At 42.9% G+C, this 16,663-nt stretch overlaps 1 protein-coding gene across 2 annotated transcripts in view; it reads right to left on the minus strand.

The window, feature by feature from the left end:
* The window catches only part of LOC128696100 (serine-rich adhesin for platelets-like), an 89,274-nt gene that overhangs the window by 53,002 nt on the left and 19,609 nt on the right, over nucleotides 1-16,663 (minus strand). For both annotated transcript variants that reach the window (XM_070095034.1, XM_070095033.1), the window contains exon 2: nucleotides 12,724-13,195. In XM_070095034.1, the coding sequence (XP_069951135.1) occupies nucleotides 12,724-13,154 (431 nt within the window). In that variant the 5' untranslated portion in view covers nucleotides 13,155-13,195. The remainder of the gene's footprint in view (nucleotides 1-12,723; nucleotides 13,196-16,663) is intronic.

Genomic DNA, 16,663 nt, shown 5'->3' on the forward strand with positions numbered 1-16,663 from the left:
TGGAGGGGTGAAATGCTCTTGTTGCCTACAGTGATACAATTCATGCAGGTTATAAAACTTAATGCAATTGCACGTTTTCACAATCCATTTAGATCTGTGTGTATTTACCTCTAGACACTTGGTAAGATTCACTGTGACAGTGTCTGGTTCGTTTCTCAACATTCTAATACTGAGTACAGTGTTAATTTCAACAATCCTATCACTGATACTAGAAATACCAAGCTCCTTCCTCATGTTAAGAACTTTTGTAGATCTGGGACAGCCAAGAATAATCCTGAGAGCTTCATTTTGCATTAACTCCAAGGGTCGGAGAGAACTTTCTCTAGCTAATATCAACATGGGAGCAGTGGTGGGTCAGCGTGTGACCCGATTCAGGAAATTTGTCCTGTTTCCTGACGAATCTTACCTAAACTAACGTGACTTTTAGCAAAATGTCCACAGACTGCAAGGTCAGGCGTAAACCTTATTATTTTGTCAACACAATCCCTGTTGATTTCCACAGAAATGTATAACCTGTCCATTTTCCCCCTTTTCTCTAATGTATTTTACGTAGGAATTCCTTGCATGCATACTGCTTGTGGGTAACAAGGGCCCATAACGGCACCCTCACAACTTTCACCTCTGTTAACACCTGACTAAAGGTACAAGACCCAGGGTTATTCTCCTTGCATAAATTGCATCGAAGAAACACCCTCAAGTGGTCTTAAAATACAGGTTATTCTTCTTTATTCTTGAATGTCTGGTTGAATGTCAAAAGTTGATGTGAACAGGTGGGTGTGGTATACTGCAATGCCTGTCTTAAGTGCCTATTAAGTATTCTGCAGGTTCCATAAGGGAACCTGCAAAAAGGTGCATATGTATTGTTAGTGTATGTATTTTTAGTGTATATGCACCGCTATGTGTGTATCTCTGTGTAGGTATACTAAGAGTTTACCTTAAGAAATATTTTTATTTTTAAAAAATACTGTTTATGTTAGCACACAGGGAGTCATCAGCTTTACTGATCCACCTACAAGATACATGCCATTGAAACTAAGCCTTCCCTCGCACAATGCAACAAGTGTCAGAAAACCAAACAGATTAAAGTGGGAAATAAGTGCCCCGTCTCACGTACGAACTTATTAGTGCCTCATGCGGGTGCCTGCATCCATTGCCTGCATAAATCACTAGAGGTAAGCGTCGTATAAGTGCCCGAGTGGCAGCGTGAGTGTGACAGGTTGACCTGTGGTAATACGAGGGGGTCTGTGTCACGGCACTCACGTCCAGTCTCCCACCCCTGGGTCTCACACAACACCGAGTTATTACTGTCTAACACGACATTATGAGTACCACCACCATCATCATCCTCACCACCAACGTAACACTCTTACCCTCAACCCCCATCTCCCCCATTATCTATCAATTCCTCCACTGTTAACTCAACCCCCTCACCATGTCTATTATCGAAATCACTCTCATCCATTAACGTGTTTACCACCAAGTTCAGTTTCCTTTCTGCCTCAATCTCCACTTCCACCATCACCTCCGCCACCACTGCCACTACCTCCATCACCGCCACAATCATCACGGCCGCCCACCACATGAATTTTGTCCAGGGGTGAACGCGATTATTGGGCAGCGTCACTCATCCTGAGAGTGAACGTACTACTATAAAGACAGCAATTTTCAACTCGAATATCACGTTGGCGATATCATTACCATATTTGGTGCAACAATCTGGTTGATATCACCGTTTTCCAGCTACAACCACTTCGGTTACAACCTGCGAGCGCTGGGCCTACTTACTCTCTTGTTTTCTGAGTGGTGTGGCTCTCTTTGTTCTCGTTTCGAAGCTCCGGATATATAGTGGAGGATTTCACTATTACTGGTTATAGTAGTATAAACCTCGTGGTAATTGATACCGACAAACTGCTTGAGAAAGACAGGTAAGCAAACACCAGGACACATTTATTAGTAAACATTTCGGTACTGGGACCTGGATAGCTATAACACAGAGATTAAAACGAAATTATATATAGGCGTTTTCTAATAAATATGTCCTAGTGTTTACTCACAAGTCACTAGTTACAGCGCTTTTAACACTATATCAGAAACGAATAACAGAACAAACGGCAATGGAAAACGCTACCGGACAGGACAATAGGTCGAGAGAGACGTCGGGAAGGTGACTGTAGCTAAATAGTCACCCAGACCATGGCGCAAAAATTGAAACTAAGAGACGAAAAAGATAAAGACCCAGAATGAACATGAAAAGGACTGACTCTAGTACACAGATGGCACTGTAAGGTGCACAACCCAGGCATGAATGAGGCGGTAAACTTCATGCATCTCGCATGAAATATGTAACTACCCGACACCTAGAAACACGTTCACCACCACTCGTTCCATAACTGCATTTCTAGAAGTGTAGCAATACCATCGCTACACTTCTAAAACAATATCATAAGAGCAAAAGCCAATTACCTCTGTACATGCACTTCTAACACCTGTCATTGATGTATTGACTCACATAATGTGCGTGATGGTGTTATGCTGGAACGACCCGGCGAGTATTGGAACAACCCCTTGAGTTTTGGAAGAACGTTTTGAGTGTTAGAACAACCCATCGAGTGTTGGAAGAACCCCTTCAGTGTTGGAATAACCCCGCGAGTGTTGGAACAACACCATGAGTGTTGGACCAACCCCGTGAATGTTGGAACAACCACACGAGTGTTGGAGCAATCGTGTGAATGTTGGAATAACTCCGCTAATGTTGTAACAACCCCGTGGGTGTTAGAACAAGCCAGCGAGTGTTGGAACAACTCCACGAGTGTTGGAACGACCCCATAAGTGTTTGAACAAACCCGTGAGTGTTGGAACAATCCAGCCAGTACCTGAGTGACCTTGCAATACAATATTTGAGAAGTTAAATGGCTGTATTAGTCAACAATCCCTTGGAACCCCATGTACACAACTCATACCTCCAGTTCTCCCTGTCTCCGTGTTAGGTTAGGTATATTCCTATTTCTCTATCTCTTTCTCTCCGCTCATTTTGTCCATAAATATTTTCATCTAGGGTTCTTCCACTGTCTCTCTCTCTCCCTCTCTCTCTCTCTCTCTCTCTCTCTCTCTCTCTCTCTCTCTCTCTCTCTCTCTCTCTCAGAGAATATTGCCACCCAGTAAATTCCTCCTAGTTCAATAATATGTCGGAATCAGTGATATATATTTTCAGGAAAATTAACTTTGCTCGTCATAATGTAGAAAATTCCTTCAAATTTTAATTTATCTATTTCGATTTTATTGTGTAAACTCTTACTGTTATATGACACCAAGATGCGTTTACCTTCCCGGCCCTGACTACAATATTATCCAGAATAATGTAAGAATACTCTCCTCTGCACAGCCTGGAATATCCTTCCCGGCCCAGCTTGGAATAATCTTTCCAGGCCCAGCCTGTAATATTCTTCCCGGCCCAACCTGGAATAATCTTCCCGGCCCAGCCTGAAATATCCTTCCCGGCCCAGTCTGGAATATCCTTTCCGGCCCCAGCCAGGAATATTCTTTCCGGTCCAGCCTGGAATATTCCTCCCGGCCCAGCCTGGAATATTCCTCCCGGCCCAGCCTGGAATATTCCTCCCGGCCCAGCCTGGAATATTACCAAGATCAGTTTACAAATCTTTGTTTACTGTTGATGTCTCATGAACTTGATATCGTTTAAATTACTCTCAGATCATCAAGAACCTCGCTGAAGCCTTTTCACACACTCCTAAACTTTACTCACGATATCGTAATGACACGACTGCAATCAAACCATACCACGGGTGGGGTTAAAACCAGCGATCAGACATAAAACTCCAGACCGAGGCGTCGGTCTGGAGTTTCATGACTCTCTAATCGCGGGTTCTAACCCCGCCCGTGGTATGGTTTCCTAAACTTTCTTCACCACTCCGTTTTGAAATGTAGAAATTTTGATTTTTCTCATAGCAACGTAAGTCTTGTGACACTCTGTCTATATCTGTAACTACCTATTTCCTGCCACCTATTAGTAGGTACAGGAGGAAGGTTATGTTCGTCTTGTTGTTGACCAGTGTAAAGAATATAGATGTTCATTCGTTGAGGTCGTCAGTGAAGGAGGTCGTCAGTGGAGGAGGTCGTCAGTGGAGGAGGTCGTCAGTGGAAGAGATCGTCAGTGGAGGAGGTCGTCAGTGGTGGAGGTCGTCAGTGGAGGAGGCCGTCAGTGGAGGAGGTCGTCAGTGGAAGAGATCGTCAGTGGAGGAGGTCGTCAGTGGAGGAGGTCGTCAGTGGTGGAGGTCGTCAGTGGAGGAGGTCGTCAGTGGAGGAGATCGTCAGTGGAAGAGATCGTCAGTGGAGGAGGTCGTCAGTGGAGGTAATCACTAGAGGGAGGTTCTCGGAGGTCCATCTACCTCACTTCCAATTTGAACAATGTAACGAGAGTGTAGTGGGATCGATGGTCGGTCACTGTTTTTTTTTTTACGACTTTGTGCTTCCTGGGAATAAGTGCCAAAGTTGTTTGCTGCATAATCCGTATGTGATGTTTTTTCTATCCCAGCTGGTGTTTGTAGTCCAGCCGGTGTTTGTAGACCAGCTGGTTTTTGTAGACCAGCTGGTGTTTACTCTCCAGATAAGCGGATAATCTTGATTAATTTCTCGATATTCCATATTTTTATTTGTTTAAGCAAACACCTGTATACACAAGCTGAGGAATTAGTGGTTTATCCAAACAGGTGTTGTGAGGTATACCTGTGGGAGTCCTCAGTCAGGTTCCCCTCACCTGAGTTAACAACTCTGAGGAACCCAACAAGGGATTACGTAATCCTTTTCCCCTCACCTCTCTTTTACCCCTCCCTCATTCAACCTTCTCTCCCCTCCCTGGCTCACCCCTTTCCCTGAGTCACTTACCCCTCACCCGTTTCCCCTCTACCCCCCCCACATGCAGTCTTTCCCCTTCTCTTATTTTTAACGTTCACACAAATGGTTTTCTGTAGTAAGAAATTAACAATTAACAATCCGTTTTCTATGTGCTTATTTCATTTTTCTTATTGGCTTATTATTAACCAATATTAACTCACTGTTAACTTGTATTGACTCGATGTTAACTGGTATCAACTCGATGTTAACTTATATTGACTCGATGTTAACTGGTATCAACTCGATGTTAACTTATAATGACTCGATGTTAACTTGTATTGACTCGATGTTAGTTGGTTTCGACTCGATGTTAACTGGTTTCGACTCGATGTTAACTGGTTTCGACTCGATGTTAACTGGTTTCGACTCGATGTTAACTGGTTTCGACTCGATGTTAACTGGTTTCGACTCGATGTTAACTGGTTTCGACTCGATGTTAACTGGTTTCTACTCGATATTAACTTGTATTGACTCGATGTTAACTTGTATTGACTCGATGTTAACTTGTACTGACTCGATGTTAATTAGTATTAACACGATGCCAGCTGGCACTGACTTTTATTTAGCATATTTGTATACACTATTGATGATAAACAACAGTGTATACACTATTAACAATGGCACCTTCTTCTTTTCGGTCGCGAGGCCGAGACCTTCCGCTGGCTTACCGGTCTACCCCTTAAAACTACATAAAAATTGTGATGGGACGTTCTCGACCTCACACAGAAAATTTCCACAGTACCGTCAGTGTGTCAGAGGGATGTTGCACTCTTGTTCTGGTAAGACTGTTTTCAGAAACCCAGAAGCACTCTTATTTTAAGTACTGTTGAGTGCACAGTCTTGAGTGCACTGTCTTGAGTACAGAGTCTTGAGTGCAGAGTCTTGAGTGCACAGCCTGAAGTGCACAGTCTTGAGTGCACTGTCTTGAGTGCAGAGTCTTGAGTGCAGAGTCTTGAGTGCACAGCCTTAAGTGCACAGTCTTGAGTGCAGAATCTTGAGTGCAGAGTCTTGAGTGCAGAGTCTTGAGTGCACAGCCTTAAGTGCACAGTCTTGAGTGCAGAATCTTGAGTGCAGAGTCTTGAGTGCACAGTCTTGAGTGCACAGCCTTAAGTGCACAATCTTGAGTGCAGTCTTGAGTGCAGAGTTTTGAGTGCAGAGTCTTGAGTGCACAGCCTTGAGTGCACAGTCTTGAGTGCAGAGTCTTGTGTGCACAGCCTTGAGTGCACAGACTTGAGTGCACAATCTTGAGTGCACAATCTTGAGTGCAGAGTCTTGAGTGTACAGCCTTGAGTGCACAATCTTGAGTGCACAATCTTGAGTGCAGAGTCTTGAGTACAGAGTCTTGAGTGCACAGTCTTGAGTGCAGAGTCTTGAGTGCAGAGTCTTGAGTGCACAATCTTGAGTGCAGAGTCTTGAGTGCACAGTCTTGAGTGCACAATCTTGAGTGCACATCTTGAGTGCACAGTCTTGAGTGCACAATCTTGAATGCACAATCTTGAGTGCAGAGTCTTAAGTGCACAATCTTGAGTGTACAATCTTGAGTGCAGAGTCTTGAGTGCACAGTCTTGAGTGCACAATCTTGAATGCACAATCTTGAGTGCAGAGTGTTGAGTGCACAATCTTGAGTGCACAATCTTGAGTGCAGAGTGTTGAGTGCACAATCTTGAGTGCACAATCTTGAGTGCAGAGTCTTGAGTGCAAAATCTTGAGTGCACATCTTGAGTGCACAGTCTTGAGTGCACAATCTTGAATGCACAATCTTGAGTGCAGAGTGTTGAGTGCACAATCTTGAGTGCACAATCTTGAGTGCAGAGTCTTGAGTGCACAATCTTGAGTGCACAGTCTTGAGTGCACAGCCTTGAGTGCACAATCTTGAGTGCACAATCTTGAGTGCACAATCTTGAGTGCACAATCTTGAGTGCACAATCTTGAGTGCACAATCTTGAGTGCACATGATCGATGACCAATTTTATCCGATCTCTAAGAAAAATACCCGAGATTTTAATATCTAAAAAAAAAAAAGATAGGAAGAAAATTGGGCGCAGTTTTATGTTAGGGCATAAAATACATATACAAGGATTAAGCCGACCCAAGTGAAATTACGTGAACTACATTTTTTAATTACCTAAAAGCTTTAATAGATAGACGGGGGTTTTATCAGGGAATGAATACTACGCAACGAGTTTTTCTAAATTTATTGTTCCCATATTTTTTTCAAAATTCTTTCTTATTAGAAGAGACTAGAGACTTGTTGATGTTTTACCTTATTACAAGAACGGAAATGATTTAAATGTGATTCGTTGTATATTTTAATAGTTAGTCAAGTTTGTTGGTGCCCAACAGTGTATACATACATTGGTGTGTGTGCCAGAATTGTGTATCTGTGTGTGTGTGTGTGTATATATACTAAGGTTGTGTGTGTGTGTGTGTATATATACTAAGGTTGTGTGTGTGTGTGTGTATATATACTAAGGTGTGTGTGTGTGTGTGTGTGTGTGTGTGTCTGTGTGTGTGTGTGTGTGTGTGTGTGTGTGTGTGTGTACTAAGGTGTGTGTGTGTGTGTGTGTATATACTAAGGTGTGTGTGTGTGTGTGTGTATACTAAGGTGTGTGTGTGTGTGTGTGTGTATACTAAGGTGTGTGTGTGTGTGTGTGTATATACTAAGGTGTGTGTGTGTGTGTGTGTATATATATATACTAAGGTGTGTGTGTGTGTGTGTGTGTGTGTGTGTGTGTGTGTGTGTATACTAAGGTGTGTGTGTGTGTGTGTGTTTATAAACTAATGTGTGTGTGTGTGTGTGTGTATATATATATATACTAAGGTGTGTGTGTGTGTGTGTGTGTGTATACTAAGGTGTGTGTGTGTGTGTGTGTATATATATATATACTAAGGTGTGTGTGTGTGTGTGTGTATATATATATATACTAAGGTGTGTGTGTGTGTGTGTGTGTGTGTGTGTGTGTGTGTGTGTGTATACTAAGGTGTGTGTGTGTGTGTGTGTGTATACTAAGGTGTGTGTGTGTGTGTGTGTATATACTAAGGTGTGTGTGTGTGTGTGTGTGTGTATATATATATATACTAAGGTGTGTGTGTGTGTGTGTGTGTGTGTATATGTGTGTGTGTCAGTGTATGTACACCTACAGATGCTTATTTCTCAGTGTTTATATTCAGAGAGTTATGTATCTCGCAGTGAATATAAACCGAAAGCTATGTATCTTTCAGTGTATGTATACACCGAGAGTTTACTTTACTCCCCATTTATATGAATACAGTATTCTTGACTGGTGGTGCACAGAGGAAATGCAGCATTAATGCACTCTCTGCACCAGCTGCTCTAAAACCAAACTTTTCAATCAATTCTTGGTTTAATTTACTCGAGGTAACAAAGGGGTAAGGAATGTCAGGGTTTAGGTGAAGACCTGTACCCGAAAATAATCACCAGGGAAAATAGAAGAACTTGCAAAAGAATCCGGTGTTGCAGCTGGAAAGGTAGACGGATGGTTACAGGACTTGAGTCCTGGGGGGCGTTGATCCCCGGAACTCTCTCCAGGTACACGTAAAACAGGTTGGGTGTGAGAAACCATGAACTTCAGATAAGAAAAAAGATGTAGGGGTAATCATGACACCAAGCATATCCCTTGCTGGAAACATATGTTTAATAATTATACTGACGCTTGGGCGTCTGAACAACACGAGAATTACATTCAAGCACCTCAATTACATTCAAGTACCTTCAGTACACTGTATATGCAATATGTTAGATCTATCATAGAGTATGTAACACAAATATGTAACTCACACCTGGTTAAACACGTCCAGAAATTAGGCAAAGCTTGGAGACCTGACGACGAAAGTTTTGCCAAGAAAAGCTGGAAAAATTGAACCTTACAAGTAGGGACATGATTACGACGTACAAGATACTTAGAAGACACGATAGTGCAGGCAGAAACAGATTGTAACATTGATGAAAGTTAAGGGAAATGATAGGGATGTCAGGAAGCACTTTTTAAGTGATGGAAGCATGCCACTGAGACAGAGGGAACACTGCTGGGGCTACAGGTACACTGAGACACAAATAACATCACCGGGGCTACAAGTACACTGAGACAAAATAACATCACCGGGGCTACAAGCACACTGAGACACAAACAACATCACCGGGGCTACAAGCACACTGAGACACAAACAACATCACGAGGGCTACAGGTACACTGAGACACAAACAACATCACCGGGGCTACAAGCACACTGAGACACAAACAACATCACCAGGGCTACAGGTACACTGAGACACAAACAACATCACCGGGGCTACAAGCACACTGAGACACAAACAACATCACCAGGGCTACAGGTACACTGAGACACAAACAACAACACCGGGGCTACAAGTACACTGAGACACAAACAACATCACCGGGACTACAAGTACACTGAGACACGAACAACAACACCGGGGCTACAAGTACACTGAAACACAAACAACAACACCGGGGCTACAAGTACACTGAGACACAAACAACAACACCGGGGCTACAAGTACACTGAGACACAAACAACACCCTCCTAGGGAAGGGAGGGTGGAGAACAAGAACATCAAGACACAACGTTCCGAGGAACAAATCTAGACATAACGCCAGGGAGGGTAGAAGGGGTGGAGCACTAGAACACAGACAAACAACCCCCTCCACCCCTGAGAGAAGTTTACATGTAGGAAAACAGAAAAAATGTAACTGAAGTTAATATTCCTTGGTGTCCTAAAATAACCTTGGAACCCCTGGCAGGTTGCCGGCGGCAGTGATTGTAAATCACTGCCGCCCCTCCTCTTGTAATCCCCACGGTGCTAGTAAGATGTAATATCACATACCCCACCTTCCTCCTCACAGTAACCCTCCCCCACCGGCCACTAATTCTTGCAAATAACGCGTACAAATACCAGGGGCAGGACCCGTACGAGTCGTGCTGTGGTCTTGTTCCACTTTCCATTAATCAGTGGAACAATGTACTTGACGCAGATGGAAGCTGTCGTGGCTGACCCCCGTTCACCCCACTTCGTCAATTATGGTGCGGGGGAGAAGGTATATGAGGGAGGGGATAAAAGGGGTGAGTAAAGGCATGTTGGGGGACAGGGAAGAAGGGGTATCATAAAGGAGAGCGAAAAGGACGGGTATGATATGAAGTTTAATGGGAGGTAGTCTAGAGACATGCAACCACCAGTGTTTTTACTATGATTCGCAAGGGCCAGCAACTAGAGGAAGGGGGTAGATGCACCTGGGGAATATTATCTGTTAATTATTCAGGAGATTATTACCCATTAACTGTGAAGTTGCTTCCATTACGCATACAAACAGTCTGTATGCGTAAGTGCAAAAGCCTCGAGTCAGTCACGACTGCATAACAACCCAATTACAACCTCTTACAAGCCTGGTGGAAACCTAATGCTATATCTGCCCTTGCTCGTAAGTCACTTATTCTTACACCTGACTTATATAAGAATTTACAAGCTCGCCGCTCAACTAACCCACAGTTCGGTCTCTTCAAATCCATATTTGTTGTGTTAGCTATGTAAGTGTGTAGATGATTAACTAGTGTGATATGCTCCATAACACATCCTTGGCCAGGAAGAGGGGGAGTACAGGACAAGATTAATGGATAAACATTGATCATGTTTCCTGAGTGCGTCAGTGCGTCCATCAACGCTAATGAGAGCAGCACCCTTGTCCTTGCTTAATGTTTACCATATTCCTCTACATTAAACTCTTGTTATTCGATCCTGTGTTGTTCTTCATATGTTCAGCCCTTGGTGTCCGATCCCGTGTACTTCTTCGTATGCTCATGTGTTGGTATCCAATCCTATGTTCTTCCTTTTATGAACGTTCAGGTCTTGGTGTTCCATCCTGTGTTGTTATTTTAAGTTTAGCAGATAATGTCCTTATCCTGTGGTCTCTTATTTCAGTGTTTGATAACATCCAATCGATTTCGTACTTCGTATTTACCTATTCAGTTCTTCGTGTCTGTCATACAGGGGCGAGATGTTGACAGGATAGGATACAAGATATATACAGATCAAGTTTTATTGTGAGAATGTCTCGCTCTGTCTCGAATTTGGTAGATGCCATAATGGTCTCTCCAGAGCTAAACTCTAACACGATGTTTATGGAAGAATGAAAAAGCTAATTTCGTTCATAATCACGTACACACAACCTCATGGTTCTTGATAGTAGCGATATTCTGGAAGCAAATAGTATAATATACAGACTCGATGGAAAAATGGACACAAACGCAACTCACAAGTAGATCAGATCTGCTTGTGGCTTGATAAAGCTCATTGTGTGGGCGAAACGTTGTCAATGAAAGGTCTCACTATACTGTATTTGTCTTCCTTTTCTCAAACATTGTGTTCCAGGTTATCGCACAATGTTAGTCGGCTTATGCTAATTCTCTGGCTACATAACACTCTGCGCTGACTGACCCACACGAATTGCTGAAGTCAGACATCTTCATTCCGCTTTATATTTTGGCAGGTGTTACGTTATATCTTTCTCTGTTGCTTTATTTCTAATGATCCGTCTTTTGATTACCGGTTCATTTATTCGCCTGAGCTTCGGATCCCCCCAACCATTTATTTAACTTCGTCTCCTCATTGTAAAAATATTCATCGACACAGTTCTTTAATATATAAAAAGCTATATATTATAAATGTAAGGCTAAAACGAAGTTAGAACAATAAAATAAGAATATGTGTGTGGATGGTTCAGAGGAGTGATGTAGGCTCAGTCCTCCGTCTGATAATCTCTTGACAGTCACGCTACCTTGCTGCACTTACCTGCTACCGAACAATGTCTCGCAGTTGGCATATGACCTACTTAACGTCCTCGTCTCCCCGTCATAGTGAGTTAGTTCCCCACAGGTAACCCAAGAAGTTAGAGTTAAATCTAGACGTCCCTCCCACTACTGTTTGTGAGTTCGTTTTGAATGTTTTCGCTACGGTGTTTTGACTTATTCTTTGTAGTGAGCTGGACCGGTTATCCTTCAGACCTCATTCACCATTTCTCCGTATTTTCATTATTATATTCCCTGGCTATATCACCATACATTATGGGATCATAAAGTACCTTGTGGAATGGAATTCAATAAGAATTGACCTTACTGAGTCCGTAGCGCCTGACTTCGACAACTCTTCCAGTACCAGTCGACTCTGAAGAATCAGTAACACTACCGTGACTGCAACAACTCTCCCAGTACCAGTCGACTCTGAAGAATCAGTCACACTACCGTGACTGCAACAACTCACAACTAATCTCCTAGCCCTTGGGTCTTAGTATTTCCTTACGTCTTCTGGACTTCCAGCCTTTCCCCTACCTTCTCTGAGTTCTTAGCCTCTCCTTACCCACAATTTGGAGAAAATACTGTAAATCACGTTTTGTCCAGGTCCAAGACATCATGTACAGTTTCCTTTACAAATTCTGGGTCAGTTGTAAGTCGCCACTCACAGAATGTTTGATATGCTAAATGATCGTCCCTGAAGGAAAGGGAAAGGGGAGGGAGGAGAAGTGAACTGGTGGCCGACCTTCACACATTCTTGAGCGGCAGTAATCATTTAGACTTAGAGGCAGTATGATGTACATTCCACTACACTTGTGACTACTAAGACACGCGCTGCGTGCCTACAATGTTTGCCTTATGTAACTTGGGCAAGCTATATTCCTTTCTTCCTTCCAGAAAGAGAGAGAGAGAGAGAGAGAGAGAGAGATTATACGAAACGATCAGGCTATTCTACCCAAAGACTCCAAGAGAGTATACAAGTAAACTCACCCTGTCATCAGATGCTTGACTGGAGAACTCCTTGCTGACCTACCCAACCTGCCTGTCTCTGACATCTGCTGCAGTACCAGCGAGCCAAAGGACATGCGGGTGCCCGCCCCGTCTCTGAGATCTTCGCCAAGATCTCCGTCAGGAGCAGAGACCTCCGTACTCCCTTCGTCTGGCTTTTGGCTATTATTCTCATTGTCTTCAGCGACTGAGAGGGACTGTTGCTCCTCGGTCCTGTCTGGCGAGTAAATGGAAGAGTCGTCTTCTGTAACAGGGTTTCCTATTGGGGACATGTTAGAGGTTCGTTCGTGCTCACTATACAAGGTGGACGCCGACTGTCTGGAGTCAACTCCTCTTCTGGAAGAAGATGAGGATTTCATAGATTGCCTCATAGCCTTGTCTTTGGTAGCTAAAGATATGTTTGGATCTTTCATCTTCCTGTCTCTGAAGTTCTTCTATGATGGCATCCAGACACCTGAAAAAGAAGATAAATTTATATTGAGATCTGAGGAGCTGAACTGATTATGTAAAACGTTTACCGTTTCAAACAAAAAATTACTGGGGAAAATTTACTTAGGCCTAGACTTTATAATAAATAAAAAGCGAAGAAGAATATTATTTATATTTCGGGTGTTTGAGATGTCAGCGGAACCATGTTAAATGTCACACACACACACACACACACACACACACACACACACACACACACACACACACACACACACACACACACACACACACACTGGAGGGTCACAAAGGTGTGTTAGTGTATATATAAATGGTTAAAAATCCTTTCCCAAATTTATTAATGAACCACAACATGTCGCGTCCCTTTGATCCTCTAAATAATTAGACTAATTACCGCTGGTCAATGGAGCTACACAGTTATTAAGTAAATTTATGACTATCGTCAATGTGACCTGACCTGTGACCTGATCCCTCGTTAAGTGTTCCAATCTTGTGACCTGAACCTAGTTAAATGTTCCAGCCTTGTGACCTGACCTTCGTTAAGTGTTCTAACCCAGTGACCTGACCCTCGTTAAGTGCTCCAACCTATTGACCTGACCCTCGTTAAGTGTTCCAGGCACAGTTCTCTATTGCAGCATTTGTTATGGCCTATTTCCCTCAAGTATGGGTTAGGCCATCTTGAGAGACGGTAATTTCCAGGTTATAGCAACTCAAGTTCTGCTGGAACGAGTTCCCTGAGGCTGTCGCAGCTGCTGTCCCCTTCATGGGATAAATAAGACCATCCTTGCGCAGGAATCTCCCATCTCAGGTCGACACATTTCAACACTGTGTATAAAACCCATCCTATGTGATGAAATGTCATATAGAATAGGGCACAAGCACACGGCTGATGTGTCCAATTTTTGCTGAAAGAAAAAACTCACGAGGGCGTCGGAAGAACAGGGCGGAACTGATGGCGGAATTCTATTATTTTAAATTAATGACTGACTGACACGACGTCTTATATCTGACTTTCGTCCGACAAGTCTTTTGTCTGCCTGAGAAATATGATAGGACCTGTGTGTAATTATCAGAGAGAGAGAGAGAGAGAGAGAGAGAGAGAGAGAGAGAGAGAGAGACAGACAGACTGACAGACAGACAGACAGACAGGCAGACATGGAAGGCTAATTAAACATACCCAAGCACCTGCTTCAGTCTGCCGGCTGTCTTGTCTGCAGTTCATCGCAGTAGTGGTTGTCGCTCTTCCAATCCATTTACACTCGCCACCAATTCAAGCCGAAGACGCCAGCTTATTACTCACGAGGTGTCAGGCTTCCGCTGGCTATATTGGTTCTGGTGCAATCTTGGAACGATAGCTTTGTTTTTAGGATATCTTGGGGAGAAACACTTATTTTAGGATATCGTTGGATTGTATATCCTTTTTTCCTGACAAAGTGGAACGATAGACTGCGATAACCTTCTTCTGCTGCTATTTTGCACTCTATTGCAATTCTGAGCTCAGGTTCATTCACTGGGATAATCCTTGATCGATATTCGCTGTTTGGGATAATTTTGGATAGATATCGGTTATCCCCGAACTTGCTTCCGGTCATTCGGGTGCCACATTGATCTTGGATAACGAAATGAAACCGACTGGGTTCGTTAAGCTGGAGCCATTAGATCTGCGTTCGTTAATGAGGGATGTGCGTTCATTAATGAGAGATGTGCGTTCGTTAATTAGAGATGTGTGTTTGTTACTGAGGATTGTCATTGAGAAATGCGTGTTCGTTAATGAAGGATTCGTGTTCGTTACCATCGAGTAATTAAGGTCAGCAGGGGCAGCAGGTGAGAGCCATCTGGACGATCATTCACAGAGTCGTTAAACACTTCAGTTAATTACTTTGGGACGTAATATAATTTACATTACTGATATAATTAACCTATTAATTACATCAGTTACATTAATGCAATTGATATAATCAAATCAACGCAGATTACACTGTAACGTGCACTGCCTGCGCCTTCGCATGCAAATTCTGAGAAGAGAAATTCTGCGTAATCCATAGGGGTTTAGCGCTTGCCTGTTTTGGAAATTATAATAATCGGAGAAGACAAAATTTCCATTCGGAACTCACGAAGCATAGGCCTCCCAATTACTTAATATAGCTACTGAATTAGGGCTATTTAGGCCTTTTTAAAGGAGTGTTAAAGGCCTATTGAAGACTTAATAAAGGCATTAAAAACCTAGTAAAGCGCTATTAAATAACTATTAAAGGCCTATGAAAGGCCTATTAAAGGCCTTTTAAATGCCTTTTAATAAAAATAAATTGTATACATCCGAAACAATTATCTGGAATCCATAAGATGCCTTAAAGACCCATTTAAAACCCATTAAAACCCATTAAAACCAATTTTAAACCCATTCAAGAAGTATTAGAGAAGCCTTTTAAAGCCTATTAAATATTTATTAAAAATTCATTTAAAACCCATTAATTACCGAATGAAGGACCATTTATAGCCACTTAAAGAACTATTAAATAACATTTAAAACCCATTAAAAACTTATTAAAGGCCAGTAAAGACATTAAAGTGTAATTTTGCAGTCTACGGGGAGTCTACAGCCAGTCTACGGGGAGTCTACAGCCAGTCTACGGGGAGTCTACAGCCAGTCTACGGGGAGTCTACAGCCAGTCTACGGAGAGTCTACAGCCAGTCTACGGGGAGTCTACAGCCAGTCTACGGGGAGTCTACAGCCAGTCTACGGGGAGTCTACAGCCAGTCTACGGGGAGTCTACAGCCAGTCTACGGAGAGTCTACAGCCAGTCTACTAACAGTCTAGTTTCCATTACCCCATTTATGTGGAGCGCTAAACCAGTATGTAGAATCACTGGACCCTCCGTCCCGAGACTACCCCAACAACACTGTTCTCCACTCTCCCTAGAGTTATTCCTGTTATTTTGATTCTGTTTACCAGTAAACTGCTTTCAGTGGAGAAATTTACACATGCTGAGGCCTATTCTGTTATAAAATACGTATAAAAGAGCGCATGCGCAAACAACAAGTGGATTTCTATATAGTAATATGTTGGTGGATGAATGGTTCAGAGAACCGACATGTTGATAAATTAGACACATGGGCAACTCTTGGGTATCTTTATTAACGTGTCGGTTCTCTGAACCATTCATCTACAATCCTGTCAGTCACTGCAACTTCTTGGGATCTTAATACTTGGGAATTCTTCGCTTGCCTAATTCTTGGGCACGACCTACTTCCACATTGGACAAATGTGACACCACCTACGACTGCTTCACCTCACCTGTCTACGGTTTATAAGCTGCTTCTCCGCACGTATGCCGTATTCTATTCAAGATTGATGGACTGACCACATCGACTCATGGATGAGGGACTGATTACCTCATTCTCCTCCTGTTCTTCAAGATTCTCCTTTGTATGGACTGATGAAGCCACTGTGTGGCGAAACGTTTCCTCAATAAAG

Source organism: Cherax quadricarinatus, chromosome 48, assembly GCF_038502225.1.
Source record: "Cherax quadricarinatus isolate ZL_2023a chromosome 48, ASM3850222v1, whole genome shotgun sequence".
Classification (NCBI taxonomy): domain Eukaryota; kingdom Metazoa; phylum Arthropoda; class Malacostraca; order Decapoda; family Parastacidae; genus Cherax; species Cherax quadricarinatus.